Raw genomic sequence first — 17724 nt, forward strand, 5'->3', positions numbered from 1 at the left:
GGGGAACTAAGATCCCACAAGACGTGTGGAGTGACCAAAACAAACAAACAAAACCCAGCTTTGTTTTTAGCTCTATGATATTTTTAAATTAAAAAATTAAAAAATAGGGACTTCCCTGGTGGTCCAGTGATAAAGAATCTGCCTTCCAATGCAGGGGATGCAGGTTCGATCCCTGGTCCCACATGCCTCTGGGCAACTAAGCTCACATGCTACAACTACTGAGCTCATGCGCCTCAACTTGAGAGCCCGTGTGCTGCAAACTACAGAGCCCACGCGCTATGAAGCCTGCGCGCCACAACTAGAGAGAGAAAACCTGCACGGCACAACTAGAGAGAAGCCCGTGCACCGCAACGAACAGCCTGTGTGCGGCAATGGAATATGCTGCATGCCTCAACGAAGATCCCACGTGCCGCACCTAAGACCCGATGCAGCCAAAAAAATTTTTAAAACATAAAAAAATAACTAAACTAAACTATTAGTATAATCACTAAGTGTTCAAATTGCACTAAAAATAACTTTTGAAATTACCAGCTTTTGGGACTTCCATGGTGTTCCAGTGGTTAAGAATCCACCTTCCAATAAAGGGGATGCAAGTTCAACCCCTGGTCGGGGAACCAAGATCCCACATGCTGTGGGACAACTAAGCTCATGCACTGTGACTACTGAGCTCACATGCCTCAACTAGAGAGCCTGCATGTGCAAACTACAGAGCCTATGTGTTCTGGAGACGGTGTGCCACAACTAGAGAAGCCTGCGTGCCGCAATGCATACCCAGTGCAGCCAAAAAATATATATATATATTGTGCTTTGCATGGTGTATCTTCTTAAAAAATAATTACCAGCTCTTATTCCTTTATTTATTCTCATTCTTTTCTGCCTCTTGGTATTTCGTTAGACTGAGATAATTCCTGGGTATAAGTCATCTGGAACATATTTTAAAATTTTTTGTCTATTTGAAAAAAATTAAAAATAGAGGTAGAAAGGAGAAGAATTTTGAACGTTGCTGCCGGGATTTTCTTGGGATCACGTCTTACATCTTTGAGTCATGTAAAAGGGGTTCAGCTTTTCACAAAGTCTGTAACTATTGCCAGAACTGCTTAAAGTGAGGTACTTTAGAACTAAGATCAGCTGAAGTATTATAAAACTCTGTGAAATGTTAAACAAACAAAAGTTATTGCTGGGTCTACCCAGGATCAGTTTGGATTACATTTATAGAACATGTGAATTTAATAAATTACTATTATTTTGTATGTAATTTCAAATTTATCCCTTAGACTAAAATTTTTACTTATTAATTTTTGATTGGTTTTAGTGTGTTAATGTGGAGAGGAAAGAATACATAATAATTTTAATTATGGGCAGAAAAGTAAGACGCGGAGATCACCTTCCTCCCCACAGATACTTCAGAAATACATCTACACGTGGAACAACTCCTACAGAACACCTACTGAACGCTGGAAGAAGACCTCAGACCTCCCAAAAGATGAAAGGCTCTTGGTGCTGCAGCCAGGAGTCAGTGCTGTGCCTCTGAGGTGGGAGAGCCAACTTCAGGACACTGGTCCACAAGAGACCGCCCAGCTCCACGTAATATCAAACGGCAAAAATCTCCCAGAGATCTCCATCTCAACAACAACACCCAGCTTCACTCAATGACAAGCAAGCTACAGTGCTGGACACCCTATGCCAAACAACTAGCAAGACAGGAACACAGCCCTACCCATTAGCAGAGAGGCTGCCTAAAATCACAATAAGTCACAGACACCCCAAAACACACCACCAGACGTGGGCCTGCCCACCAGAAAGACAAGATCCAGCCTCATCCACCAGAACACAGGCACTAGTCCCCTCCACCAGGAAGCCTACACAACCCACTGAAACAACTTTAGCCACTGGGGACAGACACCAAAAACAATGGGAAGTACGAACCTGCAGCCTGCAAAAAGGAGACCCCAAACACAGTAAGATAAGCAAAATGAGAATACAGAAAAACACACAGCAGATGAAGGAGCAAGATAAAACCCACCAGACCTAACAAATGAAGAGGAAATAGGCAGTCTACCTGAAAAAGAATTCAAAGTAATGATAGTAAAGATGATCCAAAATCTTGGAAATAGAATAGAGAAAATGCAAGAAACATTTAACAAGGACCTAGAAGAACTAAAGATGAAACAAGCAATGATGAACAATACAATAAATGAAATTAAAAAGACTCTAGAAGGGATCAATAGCAGAATAACTGAGGCAGAAGAACAGATAAGTGACCTGGAAGATAAAATAGTGGAAATAACTACTGCAGAGCAGAATAAAAAAAGAATGAAAAGAACTGAGGACAGTCTCAGAGACATCTGGGACAACATTAAACGCACCCACATTCAAATTATAGGGGTTCCAGAAGAAGAATAGAAAAAGGGACTGAGAAAATATTTGAAGAGATTATAGTTGAAAACTTCCCTAATATGGGAAACGAACTAGTTAAGTCCAGGAAGCACAGAGAGTCCCATACAGGATAAATCCAAGGAGAAACATGCCAAGACACATATTAATCAAACTGTCAAAAATTAAATACAAAGAAAACATATTAAAAGCAGCAAGGGAAAAACAACAAATAACACACAAGGGAATCCCCATAAGGTTAACAGCTGATCTTTCAGCAGAAACTCTGCAAGCCAGAAGGGAGTGGCAGGACATATTTAAAGTGATGAAGGAGAAAAACCTGCAACCAAGATTACTCTACCCAGCAAGGATCTCATTCAGATTTGATGGAGAAATTAAAACCTTGACAGACAAGCAAAAGCTGAGAGAGTTCAGCAACACCAAACCAGCTCTACAACAGCTGCTAAAGGAACTTCTCGAGGCAAGAAACACAAGAGAAGGAAAAGACCTACAATAACAAACCCAAAACAATTAAGAAAATGGGAATAGGAACATACATATCGATAATTACCTTAAATGTAAATGGACTAAATGCTCCCACAAAAGACACAGATTGGCTGAATGGATACAAAAGCAAGACCCATATATATGCTCTCTACAAGAGACCCACTTCAGACCTAGAGACACATACAGACTGAAAGTGAGGGGATGGAAAAAGATATTCCATGCAAATGGAAACCAAAAGAAAACCAGAGTAGCAATTCTCATATGAGACAAAATAGACTTTAAAATAAAGACTATTAGAAGAGACAAAGAAGGACACTACATAATGATCAAGGGTCAATCCAAGAAGAAGATATAACAATTGTAAATATTTATGCACCCAACATAGGAGCACCTCAATACATGAGGCAAATACTACCAGCCATAAAAGGGAAAATCAACAGTAACACATTCATAGTAGGGGACTTTAACACACCACTTTCACCAATGGACAGATCATCCAAAATGAAAATAAATAAGTAAACACAAGCTTTAAATGATATATTAAACAAGATGGACTTAATTGGTATTTATAGGACATTCCATCCAAAAACAACAGAATACACATTTTTCTCCAGTGCTCATGGAACATTCTCCAGGATACATCATATCTTGGGTCACAAATCAAGCCTTGATAAATCTAAGAAAATTGAGATTGGTCAAGTATCTTTTCCGACCACAACGCTATGAGACTAGATATTAATTACAGGAAAAGATCTGTAAAAAATACAAACACATGGAGGCTGAACAATACACTACTTAATAACGAAGTGATTACTGAAGACATCAAAGAGGAAATCAAAAAATACCTACAAACAAATGACAATGGAGACATGACGACCCAAACCTATGGGATGCAGCAAAAACAGTTCTAAGAGGGAACTTTATAGCAATACAATCCTATGTTAAGAAATAGGAAACATCTCGAATAAGCAACCTAACCTTGCACCTAAAGCAATTAGAGAAAGAAGAACAAAAAAACCCCAAAGATAGCAGTAGGAAAGAAATCATAGAAATCAGATCAGAAATAAATGAAAAAGAAATGAAAGAAACGATAGCAAAGATCAGTAAAACTAAAAGCTGGTTCTGTGAGAAGATAAACAAAATTGATAAACCATTAGCCAGACTCATCAAGAAAAAAAGGGAGAAGGCTCAAATCAATAGAATTAGGAATGAAAAAGGAGAAGTAACAACTGACACTGCAGAAATACAAAAGATCATGAGAGATTACTATAAGCAACTCTATGCCAATAAAATGGACAACCTGGAAGAAATGGACAAATTCTTAGAAATGCACAAGCTGCAAAGACTGAATCAGGAAGAAATAGAAAATATGAACAGACCAATCACAAGCACTGAAATTGAAACTGTGATTAAAATCTTCCAACAAACAAAAGCCCAGGACCAGATGGCTTCACAGGCGAATTCTATCAAATATTTAGAGAAGAGCTAACACCTATCCTTCTCAAACTCTTCCAAAATATAGCAGAGGGAGGAACACTCCCAAACTCATTCTACGAGGCCACCGTCACCCTGATACCAAAACCAGACAACGATGTCACAAAGAAAGAAAACTATAGGCCAGTATCACTGATGAACATAGATGCAAAAATCCTCAACAAAATACTAGCAAACAGAATCCAACAACACATTAAAAGTATCATACACCATGATCGAGTGGGGTTTATTCCAGGAATGGAAGTATTCTTCAATATATGCAAATCAATCAACGTGATACACCATATTAACAAATTGAAGGACAAAAACCATATGATCATCTCAATAGATGCAGAGAAAGCCTTCAACAAAATTCAACACCCATTTATGGTAAATACCCTCCAGAAAGTAGGCATAGAGGGAACTTTCGTCAACATAATACAGGCCATATATGACAAACCCACAGCCAGCACCATCCTCAATGGTGAAGAACTGAAAGCATTTCCACTAAGATCAGGAACAAGACAAGGTTACCCACTCTCACCACTCTTATTCAACATACTTTTGGAAGTTTTAGCCACAGCAATCAGAGAAGAAAAGGAAATAAAAGGAATCCAAATTGGAAAAGAAGAAGTAAGGCTATCACTGATTGCAGATGACTTGATACTATAGATAGAATCCTAAAGATGCTACCAGAAAACTACTAGAGCTAATCAATGAATTTGGTAAAGTAGCAGGATACAAAATTAGTGCACAGGAATCTCTAGCATTCCTATACACTAATGATGAAAAATCTGAAAGTGAAATCAAGAAAACACTCCCATTTACTGTTGCAACAAAAAAAACAAAATATCTAGGAATAAACCTACCTAAGGAGACAAAAGACCTGTATGCAGAAAACTATAAGACACTGATGAAAGAAATTAAAGATGATACAAATAGATGGAGAGATATACCATGTTCTTGGATTGGAAGAATCAACACTGTGAAAATGACTCTACTACCCAAAGCAATCTACAGATTCAGTGCAATCCATATCAAACTACCACTGGCATTTTTCACAGAACTAGAAAAAAAGAATTTCACAATTTGTATGGAAACGCAAAAGACCCCGAATAGCCAAAGAAATCTTGAGAACGAAAAACGGAGCTGGAGGAATCAGGCTCCCTGAGTTCAGACTATACTACAAAGCTACAATAATCAAGACAATATGGTACTGGCACAAAAACAGAAACATAGATCAATGGAACAGGATAGAAAGCCCAGAGATAAACCCACACACATATGGTCACCTTATCTTTGATAAAGGAGGCAGGAATGTACAGTGGAGAAATGACAGCCTCTTCAATAAGTAGTGCTGGGAAAACTGGACAGGGATATGTAAAAGTATGAGATTAGAACACTCCCTAACACCATACACAAAAATTAGCTCAAAATGGATTAAAGACCTAAATGTAAGGCCAGAAACTATCAAAGTCTTAGAGGAAAACATAGGCAGAACACTCTATGACATAAATCACAGCAAGATCGTTTTTGACCCATCTCGTAGAGAAATGGAAATAAAAACAAAAATAAACAAATGGGACCTAATGAAGCTTAAAAGCTTTTGTACACCAAAGGAAACCATAAACAAGACCAAAAGACAACCCTTAGAATGGGAGAAAATATTTGCAAATGAATCAACTGACAAAGGATTAATCTCCAAAATTTACAAGCAGCTTATGCAGCTCAATAACAAAAAAACAAACAACCCAATCCAAAAATGGGCAGAAGATCTAAATAGATATTTCCCCAAAGAATATATACAGATTGCCAACAAACACGTGAAAGAATGCTCAACATCATTAATCATTAGAGAAATGCAAATCAAAACTACAATGAGATATCATCTCACACCAGTCAGAATGGCCAGCATAAGAAAATCTAGAAACAATAAATGCTGGAGAGGGTGTGGAGAAAAGGGAACACTCTTGCACTGCTGGTGGGAATGTGAATTGTTACAGCCACTGTGGAGAACAGTATGGTGGTTTCTTAAAAAGCTACAAATAGAACTACCATATGACCCAGCAATCCCACTACTGGGCATATACCCTGAGAAAACTTTAATTCAAAAAGAGTCATGTACCAAAATGTTCATTGCAGCTCTATTTACAGTTGACCGGAGATGGAAACAACCTAAGTGTCCATCATCGGATGAGTGGATAAAGAAGATCTGGTGCATATATACAATGGAATATTACTCAGCCATAAAAAGAAATGAAATTGAGTTATTTATAGTGAGGTGGATGGACCTAGAGTCTGTCATACAGAGTGAAGTCAGAAAGAGAAAGACAAATACCATATGCTAAAACATATATATGGAATCTAATAAAAAAAATGTCATGAAGAACCTAGGGGTAAGACAGGAATAAAGACACACACCTACTGGAGAATGGACTTGAGGATATGGGGAGGGGGAAGGGTAAGCTGTGACAAAGTGAGAGAGTGGCATGTACATATGTATACTACCAAACGTAAAACAGATAGCTAGTGGGAAGCAGCCACATAGCACAGGGAGATCAGCTCGGTGCTTTGTGACCACCTAGAGGGGTGGGATAGGGAGGGTGGGAGGGAGGGAGACGCAAGAGGGAAGAGATATGGGAACATATGTATATGTATAACTGATTGACTTTGTTATAAAGCAGAAACTAACACACCATTGTAAAGCAATTATACTCCAATAAAGATGTAAAAAAAATAATGTTAATTATTTAATTTTTATGACTAATAACTGAATTAAAGACCAATGTGAAAATATTGTGATACTTTATTAATTTTCCAATTTAGTAAATGACAATTACTTAGTCTGGGAGAAAACTTTATTTTTCTATTTCCATATTTTTGCTTTTATAAAATTGAAGAAGTGAATTTTTAAAGTCTGATATACCAACTTGTTTATCTATGTGCATATGCACACACATTTTTACATGTAAAAATCTTAATGTGTTAAGGAATATGTTTGGAAATCAACCTTTACAGTTATTTTAGAGAATTTTATTAGGTTTGGATATATTATTCTGAAAAACAGTGAGTACTGTACTGAAACTACTACTAGTGATTTTTTTTAAAGCTAATTTTTCTAGGTAATATTGGAATTTTGAAATATTGAAGTAATTTTCTTTATCTTTTAAATTTAAATCTGTGTGACAGCCAACTGTGATATCATGAATATAATAATTTAGCCACACTTCTTGCTTTCTTCTTCTTGTCTTTAGCTGGGCAGATGCTCAAACTCAAATCCAAAACATTGCTGCATCTTTTGACCAGGAGGCAGCTGCCATTCTTATGGCTCGGCTGGCAATATATAGAGCAGAAACAGAAGAAGGTCCAGATGTGCTTAGATGGCTAGACAGACAGCTCATTCGACTGGTAAGAAGTAAACATCATACTTTTCTAAATCCGTACGCATTTATTTGTAGTCAATTATTTTCTTTCAAGGTACTTGACAGTGTAACTGAAAGTCTGTATGAGGGACTCCTAATAAAGTTGCTGAGAAAGGCATAGTAATGAATAGCAGAGTTAATTTATCTCTTCCAGTAAATGAAAATGCCTTTTTTCCTTTAAATAAAAGAGTGACAGTTATGTAACCTATTATTGTTATTATTTTGGGGGGCTGATATGAAATTAATTCCCAATTTAATTCTAAATTACTCTATCTGTTTTTACTGCTTTTTTGCATATTTTCCTTCATTGCTGTGGTTTAAATTTTCTATTTTCATTTTAATGGAAATTTTAAGAGAAATTAATTAGGGTATAAAAATTGTACACATTAACATATAAAAATATAGCCAAGTGGATCTAGATTACCAAAGTGTATGTTAGTAAATTTATTGATAATGATGATTTACTTGAGCTTTTAACATGTCAGGAGCCCATTACTTTCATTATGACCTAGAATGCTTAGTTCTGTTCTTTTTAAAAAAATATTTATTTATTTATTTATTTGGTTGCGCCAGGTCTTAGTTGTGGCATGCGGGCTTCTTAATTGTGGCATGCGAACTCTTAGTTGTGGCATGCATGTGGGATCTCATTCCCTGACCAGGGATTGAACCCAGGCTCCCTGCATTGGGAGCTCAGAGTCTTATGCACTGTGCCACCAGGGAAGTCCCAAGTTCTGTTCTTAATGCTTCATTTTCACTCAGCAAATTCTGGCCTATAATTTCCTTGAAAGTACCTCTTCCGTTCACCCTTCAGCTGAAACAGCCTGTTGAGAACTCTCTCTGCTAAGCTATCAAATTTCTGTTTGTAGCAGGAGGTTTTTGTGCCCTCTGTCTAGATTTTCACACAGTTTTTAAAACATTATTGAGGGAACTACTCTTTGTTTAATAAAGTTAGCCATTTTTTGTAGCATCATCTAGAGCTTTTATTCTTTCATTTCTGAGGGTGTTTTTACACTAGCAACTCTTTGTGAATAAAGCAGTCTTACGACGACATCAGCCTGTCTTTTTTTAACAATAGGCATAAAACCTCTCTTGGAGTCAACAACTGATAGGACACTGTCAGTACAAATGTCAACATAGTTCCTCCAAGGTGGACTCTTGTTTCCCTATAAGAAGATCAAAACATTAAATATATTTTGACCTTTGCTTGTTTAGGGCAGCAGAAAAGTTCTCTTGAATTTCACTATTATTTAGCAACTTGACATGACATTGGTGAAATCTGTTGACTCATCAACCTGAATAGAGAAGCTGTTATTTTTCAGCTAATTACACAAAACTCTTCAGCATCATGTAACATGCCATGAATGCATCCACTCGTTATTGTTTTAAGATGGAACCTTTTCAATTTCTCAGACTTCATCTTGTCCTAGCATTTTACTTGCTGTAATTTTACATGTCATTGTTAGCACTCAACAACTATATGACTTTTCCTTTTCTAGATAATAAATTTTGCTCTGAAGTTTCTTGCTTCCTGAGCCTTTTCACTGATTGTGACTTTGTTTTAACAAACGCTTTATTGTTTTGAGAGTCTAAAAGCTGTTTGAAGTAATCAGCACCTTTATTTATCAAATGGTTATGATTTGTAGTAAAGTACTTTTTCCATTTTGCTGGAGCTATTACTACATTTGTAGATTATGACATGACACAAAATTGGATAGTACAACTTGGCTTATCAGCCCCACATAAAACCCACTGTTAAGTAGCTTTCAGTGTGAAGATGGACTTTTTCTGTGTTCTGTTGTATGGGTTTAGTGAAATGACTCAGAAGATTGTAATTCTTCGGAATTCTCTGTAGGCTCCTGTCTAGAATCTTTCTCTTCTCACACCTCAGCTTCAAAAATTGCCATATTGTTTGACATGCCTGTAAAACACAAATACTAATAAAATATAACATAGACTTGGTCTTGTAAATAACTGAATGAGACAGTTGCAAAAAGTACAAAATGATAAAAATCTCACAATATAATTCAGTTCTAAGCTACATATCCTGCAGTTTGCACCATTTACAACAGCAGCAAGTTGAGGGTAGAGGACAGGCGAGTCATGACATAATGATAATTATACTCTGATCGTCTGTCACAGCAGTATAGCTTGTCTGTTCCCGTGAGTCAGTTGGCAACTGTGTGTAAGAGGGGATTGGTGGAGGTAGTTTCCGAAGGAAAGGCTGATATCATCAGACTATTGCTGTGCTTTCTTTGCAAAACAGCTTTCATCTATTATCCATGACCCCCCCGCTTGTCTTGTATCAAAAACTGAGAATGGAGTTATCCAAATGAATATAGTCCTACTGCCACGTGAGACTACAAGATCTGCAATGAAACTGCTAACAGGATAACTTGGAAACTACATCACTGTGGCTGGCATCATATGGTGTGCAAAGTTCAAAAAATAATTTTTAAAAAGATCACAGTTTCTTATAGAAACCCTAGTGACTATATGGTAAAAGTGGTGGGAATATGGTTTTTACATTCTTTTCTTTAATTGGTTGAATCAAATTAGTGTACAATTGAAGTGAAGTTTCAGGTGATGACAGATGAACCTTAGTTATAGAAGCTATTCTAAGTAGCTAACATAGTGTAGCCTCATTTTTTAATTTTTTAAAATTTTATTTATTTTTGGTTGTGTTGGGTCTTTGTGGCTGTGTGTGGGCTTTCTGTAGTTGCGGAGAGTGGGGGCTACTCCTTGCTGTGGGGCGCTAGCTTCTCATTGTGGTGGCTTCTCATTGTGTAGCATGGGCTCTAGAGTGCGTGGGCTTCAGTAGTTGCGGCTCTTGGGCTCAGTAGTTGTGGCCTCACGGGCTCTAGAGTGCAGGCTCAGTAGTTGTGGTGCACAGGCTTAGTTGCTCCGCAGCATGTGGGAACTTCCCAGACCAGAGATCAAATCCATGTCCCCTGCATTGGCAGGCGGATTCCTAACCACTGTGCCACTAGGTCAGTCCCTAACCTCATTTTTTGCACTGATTCCCTATTGCTGAATTTTCAGCTATAACAATGATAGCAACACGAACAGAGAAAGGATTAATACCTCTTAGGTACTACACTTCTAATTTTTTTCCTAATGAAAAACCTGTGAAATTATGCAAACAAACTTCTTGCCTCAATTTGGTATAGTGAATATAACTGTTTTCTTTTCTTCTTGATGACTAAGAGTCATTTTAATTAAAAATAAGCTAGTGGGAACCTGCTGTATAGCGCAGGGAGCTAGGTTCTGTGGTGACCTAGATGGGTGGGATGGCGGCAGCGTGGGAGGGAGATCTAAGAGGGAGGGGATATATGTATACATATAGCTGATTCACTTTGTTGTACAGCAGAAACTAACACAACATTGTAAGGCCACTATACCCCAATTAAAAGAGATAAAATAGAAGAAAGAAAAACAGAAATAAACATCTTTTTTAAAACTATTTGTAGCTAATGAGCATCATATGGCCAGATTGGTGCTGGTACCACATTTGCTTCTGACAGCTTTAATATAAGCTTTCATTCTCCTTGGTCAGAATCACTTAAGATATCAGTATCCACACATGATATATGCTGCTTCCATTCTCAGACTCTTGTTTGGGTCCATCTTGTGTCTGGCTTCATGGATCTGTTCCTTCCTTACCTTTTTGGCTCCTAACCTTTTCTACTGAATGACATCTTCGTATAACTTAAAATTACTATTTGATTGTTTTCATCTTTGACCTTTGGTTTACCCACTAACTACTCCCTTCAGCTGTGCTGCTAGCTACGATGGATAAACAGTTCCTTTCTCAGGAAATCATTTCTCAGGAAATTTCATTCCCAGAAAATCTCTCTTGTTTAAGACTCTTGGGGCTTTCCTTGGAAATTTTATCACAGCTAGGTTTTCTTCTTGCTATACCAGTGGGACCAGGCACTTCAGTTGTGCTGTTTTTAAGGAGGACAACTTTTGTCATTACCATTTTCTTTTTTTCTTTTTTTTTTTGCGGTACGCGGGCCTCTAACTGTTGTGGCCTCTCCCGTTGCGGAGCACAGGCTCCGGACGCGCGGCCCCCCGGGCCCTGCCGCTCTGCGGCATGTGGGATCTTCCCGGACCGGGGCACGAACCCATGTACTCTGCATCGGCAGGCGGACTCTCAACCACTGCGCCACCAGGGAAGCCCTACCATTTTCTTATAGAGGTTATGCTTTGACCCTTTGGGCCCATTTATGTGGATGGCTTTATGCATAACTAATTGCTGAATTGAAGACATGACTAAACTTCTTGCAAGTGTTGTTATTTTCCTCAAGAAAATTGTATTACTGATGCTTTATCTGCCCAATCTTATTACTTCTAAATTACTCGAATGGTGGATCTTTGATATACCTCCTTTATGCTTCAATCTTTTTTCTCATTTGTATTAGTGTCTTGGTTGGGTTGTAAATAAGGACTACTACTCATGATTCCAGTAATTAATGCTGGGGCATTTGATAAGTGTTCAAAAAATTTTAAGTAACCCAAAGATTAGTAATTTATGTATGTGTATATTATACAAAATTTATATTGTTATCTTTGGTAGAGTATAGATGATATTTATCAAAAAATAGGTTAATATATGTTTAGCCTCTGGATGCAGAAGGATTTTAAACATGAAAGGTAAAATCAGGAGCCATTAAATAAAAATATTAAAAGATTTTATTGCATTAAAATGAGACAAAAGTCTGTGTGGTAAAAATACTGTTAGCAGAATTTCATGCCAACATTAGTCATATGTATGACAGAATGTGAAAATTTTCATGTACAAGAGCTGTTACAAATCAGTAGTATTTGGGCAAAAGATGAGCAAAGGTGATGAGCAAGGAATTAGCAAAAGAAGGAATGCAAGTGACCAATAAACATATGAAAAAGTTACCAATCTTATTTATAATCAAATCAGATAATGTGTGACATACTGGCTTTTCCACAAAATCTTTTCAATGTGTTTGATATTCTAGATCTCAAGTGTATTTTATATTCTAGATTAGCACTCTCCAAGAGAACTTTCTACAGTGGTGGAAATGTTCGGTGTTTGTCACTGCCCATTATGGAACTACTACCCACGTGTCGCTCTTGAGCGCTTGAAATATGGCTAGTGCAACTGAGGAACTGGATTTTAATACAATTTAATTAATTTAAATTGGATCATAGCTAGTGGCTTTCATACTGGACAGTGAAGATTATTATCCAACTCTATAAGTTTTGTCAGTGAAGTGTTATTAGGGGGCTTTGAAGACAGAAACATTCTTATTCCCACATACCAAGATCTATTTTCTGAGGATTAGTGCTACAGTTATAGCTTTTCTATCCTTTGGATAACTGTAGTTCTGAAATGATTTTTCCTGGAAGCCAAAAAATGTGATCAAACCAATTAGGCCCTTGTATGTGCTCTTTAAGGCACAGATAACTACATAAATTATTTAGTTGAACATTTTAGGCTGTAAAAGTCCTATACTACTTGCAACAGTGAACCTTTTGTTATTTTTTGCTTATTATTTTTGCCCTTGATCATATTCAGGTACTGATAAATGTTGCCAGGAAGTAGACCAGTTACATAAGTACTATAAAAACTTTTCAGGTCAGAGACTTTGCTCAAGAACGAGAGGAAGCTAACATTTATTGAGTGCTTAGTGTCAGTCATTGTGCTAAGCACTTTCTCATGTGGATTATCTCAGTTATTTAGATGCCTTTTGTCACATTATCATAGAGGGTTTTACTTCTCTGTTGCTAGAGTATGTGTCTGCTGGATTTCCTTCCACTTTCTGCCTTTGCATTTCTTCTTTACCGGTTTACCTGTTGATCTTGATTTTCTTCAACAGTTCTTTCTTTTTGGTCTTGTTTCTAGTGTACCCAATTTTATACCATCAATTTGCCTTTGGAGCCACTATGGTATTTTGATAGTGCATCTTTCTATCAGTAGACTATTGTCTTTTTTAAGTAGAGTCTTAGGGGGTGCCTGTTGAGCTCTTCTGGCCATCATCCAAGAGCTCTTTATTTGCTATCAGAGACACTTAGTTTAAAAAAATTCAAACATTTTAAGATGAGTTGTTTTGCAATGGAGCAATGTATTATTTGTTTCCAAAATTCAAGTTTATGTCTTTGGTTGTAATCATTCTCTTGGTAAGTCTATAAATAATACTCCAGTTTTATCCTATATCAAGTATCTTGCCTCCTAAAGAGTAATAACTTTATAAATAGAGTATGCAGCTGATGGGACATATTTGCTCTCTTTAATTTGTGTCCCAAGCAATTTTGTGTGTTATCATACAGAACAGATTTGGAAATTCTTTTTTTAAACAGAATTGTTTATGATTGTTCATAGTTGCTGAATTAAAAGTGACAAACATTCAAAAAAATAGAGTATGCATAGGCAAAGTTTTAGCTCTGTGCCAGGGAATATATTACTAACATGTTTTATTTTATTTAGTGTCAGAAATTTGGAGAGTATCACAAAGATGATCCAAGTTCCTTCAGATTTTCAGAAACTTTCTCCCTTTATCCACAGGTAAGTAGATAAAAGGTCCGTATTCTTAGCGTTGACAGGAGCATTGGGTTTCACTTTTCCTGTTGTCTTTTATTACTCATTTTATAGGGTCATTCTTTTGGTTAGATTTTAAGTTTTGAGATACTAAGTAATTAGTATTATGCTTGAATAGCTAGTGAAAAGTATGTAGTATTTTTATGATGGCCTTGCAGATAGCATTTATTTGTGTTGAGTAGAAATTTACACTGGAACCCTACTGTGGAGTAGAATTAGGTGTGAAGCAGATTAGCTTTCCCTCTGATATAAGGGATCTAACTAATTACAGTAGTACCAAAAGGAAGTAATTTTACAAACCAGCTAGTCTTATAGCATGGTCTCATTGCCTGAGAACAACTCTATGGGGACATCCCAGATAAATAGAAAAGAAGCTAATTTGATTTATCTTACAGAACCTTTTCCACTTGGGTAGTGGAGTCTATCTGTTGTTTTGATAGATATTTTTAAAAGCCTAGGTTGTTTATATGATGAGTAATAGAGATAATATTTATTCAACTGAGTATATACTATGTGCAAGGAATTTAGGAGAATAAAGATGGCTGACATGGAGCTTTCAAGGAGCTTTCATTCTGAAGGGTGAGATATGAAATATACATAAACAACACAGAAAAGAAAGTGACAAATACTATGAGAGATATATAACATTTAAAGGAAACTTTAAAGAACCCTTCCAAATGGATGATTTGATATATCTTTTTTTTTTTTTTTTGGTGGTACGCGGGCCTCTCACTGTTGTGGCCTCTCCTGTTGTGGAGCACAGGCTCCGGACACACAGGCTCATGGGCCTACTAGCCGCTCTGCGGCATGTGGGATCTTCCCGGACCTGGGCACGAACCCGTGTCCCCTGCATTGGCAGGCGGACTCTCAACCACTGAGCCACCACGGAAGCCCTGATATATCTTTATAGAAGAGGTAGTGTTTTGTTTTAGCTCAGTCTGGAAGGATGATTAATATTGAGATGTGGAAATTCAAATTTTTGCTCACAAAAAATTTGTTTAAAGCTTCAACTTTATTAAGTTGAAGTATAAGAGCTATACTTATTTTTTGAAAATCTTTTAGTGATCTGTAACCTAGAAGCTCCATGTTTATAGGGGGAGACTTTCCTAAATCTCTGGTTGAGGTTTTGGGGAGCTAGGAAAAGGCAGGGTCTATTTGTCTTAAGGGAGGCAACCCTTTGTGTTTTGGGAATTCTCAGGCCTCATCTTCATAGAGAAACTAATAGGAAAGGGAATTGAGGGCATTAGTCTAAGTATTTGACAAAATTCTCCACACTTTTTTTACTTTCTCTTCTCTCCCTCTCCAAGCCTTTTCTTTGGGCTTTTGGATCTTCCAAGAGATCTGGGCATCCCATCTTTTCCTCTCATTGAAAGTAGAGAGCCAGAGGACCCAGAAATGCTTTTTTCTTTGGGTTTTCAAAGCCTTATGATCTTCTAAAAGGTGACATAAACTAAATCTAAGGGAGGTCTTCATTTATAAAATATTTACTGCCAGATTTACCAATTATACATTTTTGTAAGTAAACAAGAATGATTGAAGTGGTAAGGGATGAGAGAGCCTCTCAATGAATTATGGATCACTGAAAAAAGGAACAGGAATAAGAATTTCAATGAGTGGCATGTGTTGGGAGAGAGCTGTGGAATGAGTCCCAGGCAGGGCAGCATGTAGGCACTTGAGACCTGAGGGCTGAAGGAAGTTGAGAGAAGTAACTAAAAGACAAATGGAAGTATTTGGAACTGATCCTATTGATTATATCAAAGACCCCTGGTGTCAAAGGACAGTGTAGCTGTCCTTCATTCAGGCCAAATTCACCTGCTTTTTGATCTCTTTCACATGAGGAGTAGGTAGAAGGGGAGAAAATGAAAGGAGAAAGAAATTATTAAAGTCTAGAGAATGTTTCTTAAGGATAAAGGAGACCTTAGATATTAAGAAATAAGTGGGTATATATCAGTCCTTTTTTTTTTAAACCAGTGCAGTTTTGGGGATCTATCTCTTAATCTATTTTTATGTTCTCTTAGAGTCTTTTGGTGGTGGTAATGAATAGAAATGAAAAAGCTCAGAGATGTGGACGGAGAGATGAAGAATAAAAACAAAGGTTGCTGCTAATGCATCACCTAGCATCAGTCTCTAATAACTTAGATCTGAGCAAGGGGTTTTTGTCCCTATTCTTGTTTTCCTTTTGAGTCACCTTTTTTGCTTTAATTTTTAAGTTGTTGTTGAATTATATTTTTAAGTAACATAAATATCATGAGTAAGATTCTTTCTGAGAAATACAATTTAGAATGTTCTTATTGTAAGGTGTTGTTTTATTGTGTTAATGGTTGTAATCAAATGCTTTTGTAGTAGTAAACTTCTGTTATAATATTAAAATCAGTAAAAGCTATCTCACATGTTTTATCTTGTAGTTTATGTTTCATTTAAGAAGATCTCCTTTCTTGCAAGTGTTTAACAATAGTCCTGACGAGAGTTCATATTATCGTCACCATTTTATGCGTCAAGATTTGACCCAGTCTCTAATCATGATTCAGCCTATTCTGTATGCATATTCTTTTAGTGGGCCACCAGAGGTAAGAGGGGCAGAAAAAGAAATTGGTTTTGTTACTGTGATGTGTGCTATTAAAAAAATAAAACAACTAGGTTTTTCTTGAAATATAGTTATTAAATACAAGAATTTAATTCAAGTGTAGTTATCTTAAGTTATTCATATATTCACTTAAAAATATTTACGAGTGCTTACTATATGCTATATACAATGCTAGGCTGTATTAGGAAGTCATTAAAAAATAAAACAACAATGAGGTAGAAGAGACTTTTTAAAGATCATTTTGTCTAGTCGTTTAGTTGATTAAATCCTATAGGGCTCATGATTATTCTTATGTCTTTAACAATGTCTAGAGGTAGTGATGATTCTAGAAACTGTATTCCAGAGTTTAGTGTCTGACAATTAGGGCATTCTGTCTAAACAGAACTTCTTGTTTTAATACAGTCTCATTCTCCTATAGTCTTTTTGGAACATAAGATACAGTTGATTATAAAGATATACTTAAAAAAGTGATCAAATCATCCATTTTGCCTTCTTAGCAAACTGTCACACTTATTTTAACCTATTATTAAATAAAGAGTTTTTCCGTTCTAAGGTTAAAATTATGTTTCGCTACTTAAAAGTATGTAGTGACTATATTTGAAAATAATACTTTAGGAAAGGTTATTATAAAGAGAATATTTATAATATCTACTGATTGATGATCTCTAATGATGCCTTTATTCACTGTTTTGTAAAAAGTAGTTGGTAAAATGTTGTATTTTTTAAAAATTTATTTATTTATTTTTTATTTATTTGTTTTTGGCTGCTTTGGGTCTTTGTTGCTGCACCCAGGC

General features: G+C 36.6%; 1 protein-coding gene across 3 annotated transcripts in view; it reads left to right on the forward strand.

Moving 5' to 3' along the window:
* Window positions 1–17724, forward strand: part of SEC23A (SEC23 homolog A, COPII component) — a 63104-nt gene that overhangs the window by 29138 nt on the left and 16242 nt on the right. For all 3 annotated transcript variants that reach the window (XM_007465796.1, XM_007465798.1, XM_007465797.1), the window contains 3 exons: window positions 7608–7761; window positions 14236–14313; window positions 16752–16913. In XM_007465796.1, the coding sequence (XP_007465858.1) occupies window positions 7608–7761; window positions 14236–14313; window positions 16752–16913 (394 nt within the window). The remainder of the gene's footprint in view (window positions 1–7607; window positions 7762–14235; window positions 14314–16751; window positions 16914–17724) is intronic.

Source organism: Lipotes vexillifer, unplaced genomic scaffold, assembly GCF_000442215.2.
Source record: "Lipotes vexillifer unplaced genomic scaffold, Lipotes_vexillifer_v1.1 scaffold7, whole genome shotgun sequence".
NCBI classification, from domain to species: domain Eukaryota; kingdom Metazoa; phylum Chordata; class Mammalia; order Artiodactyla; family Lipotidae; genus Lipotes; species Lipotes vexillifer.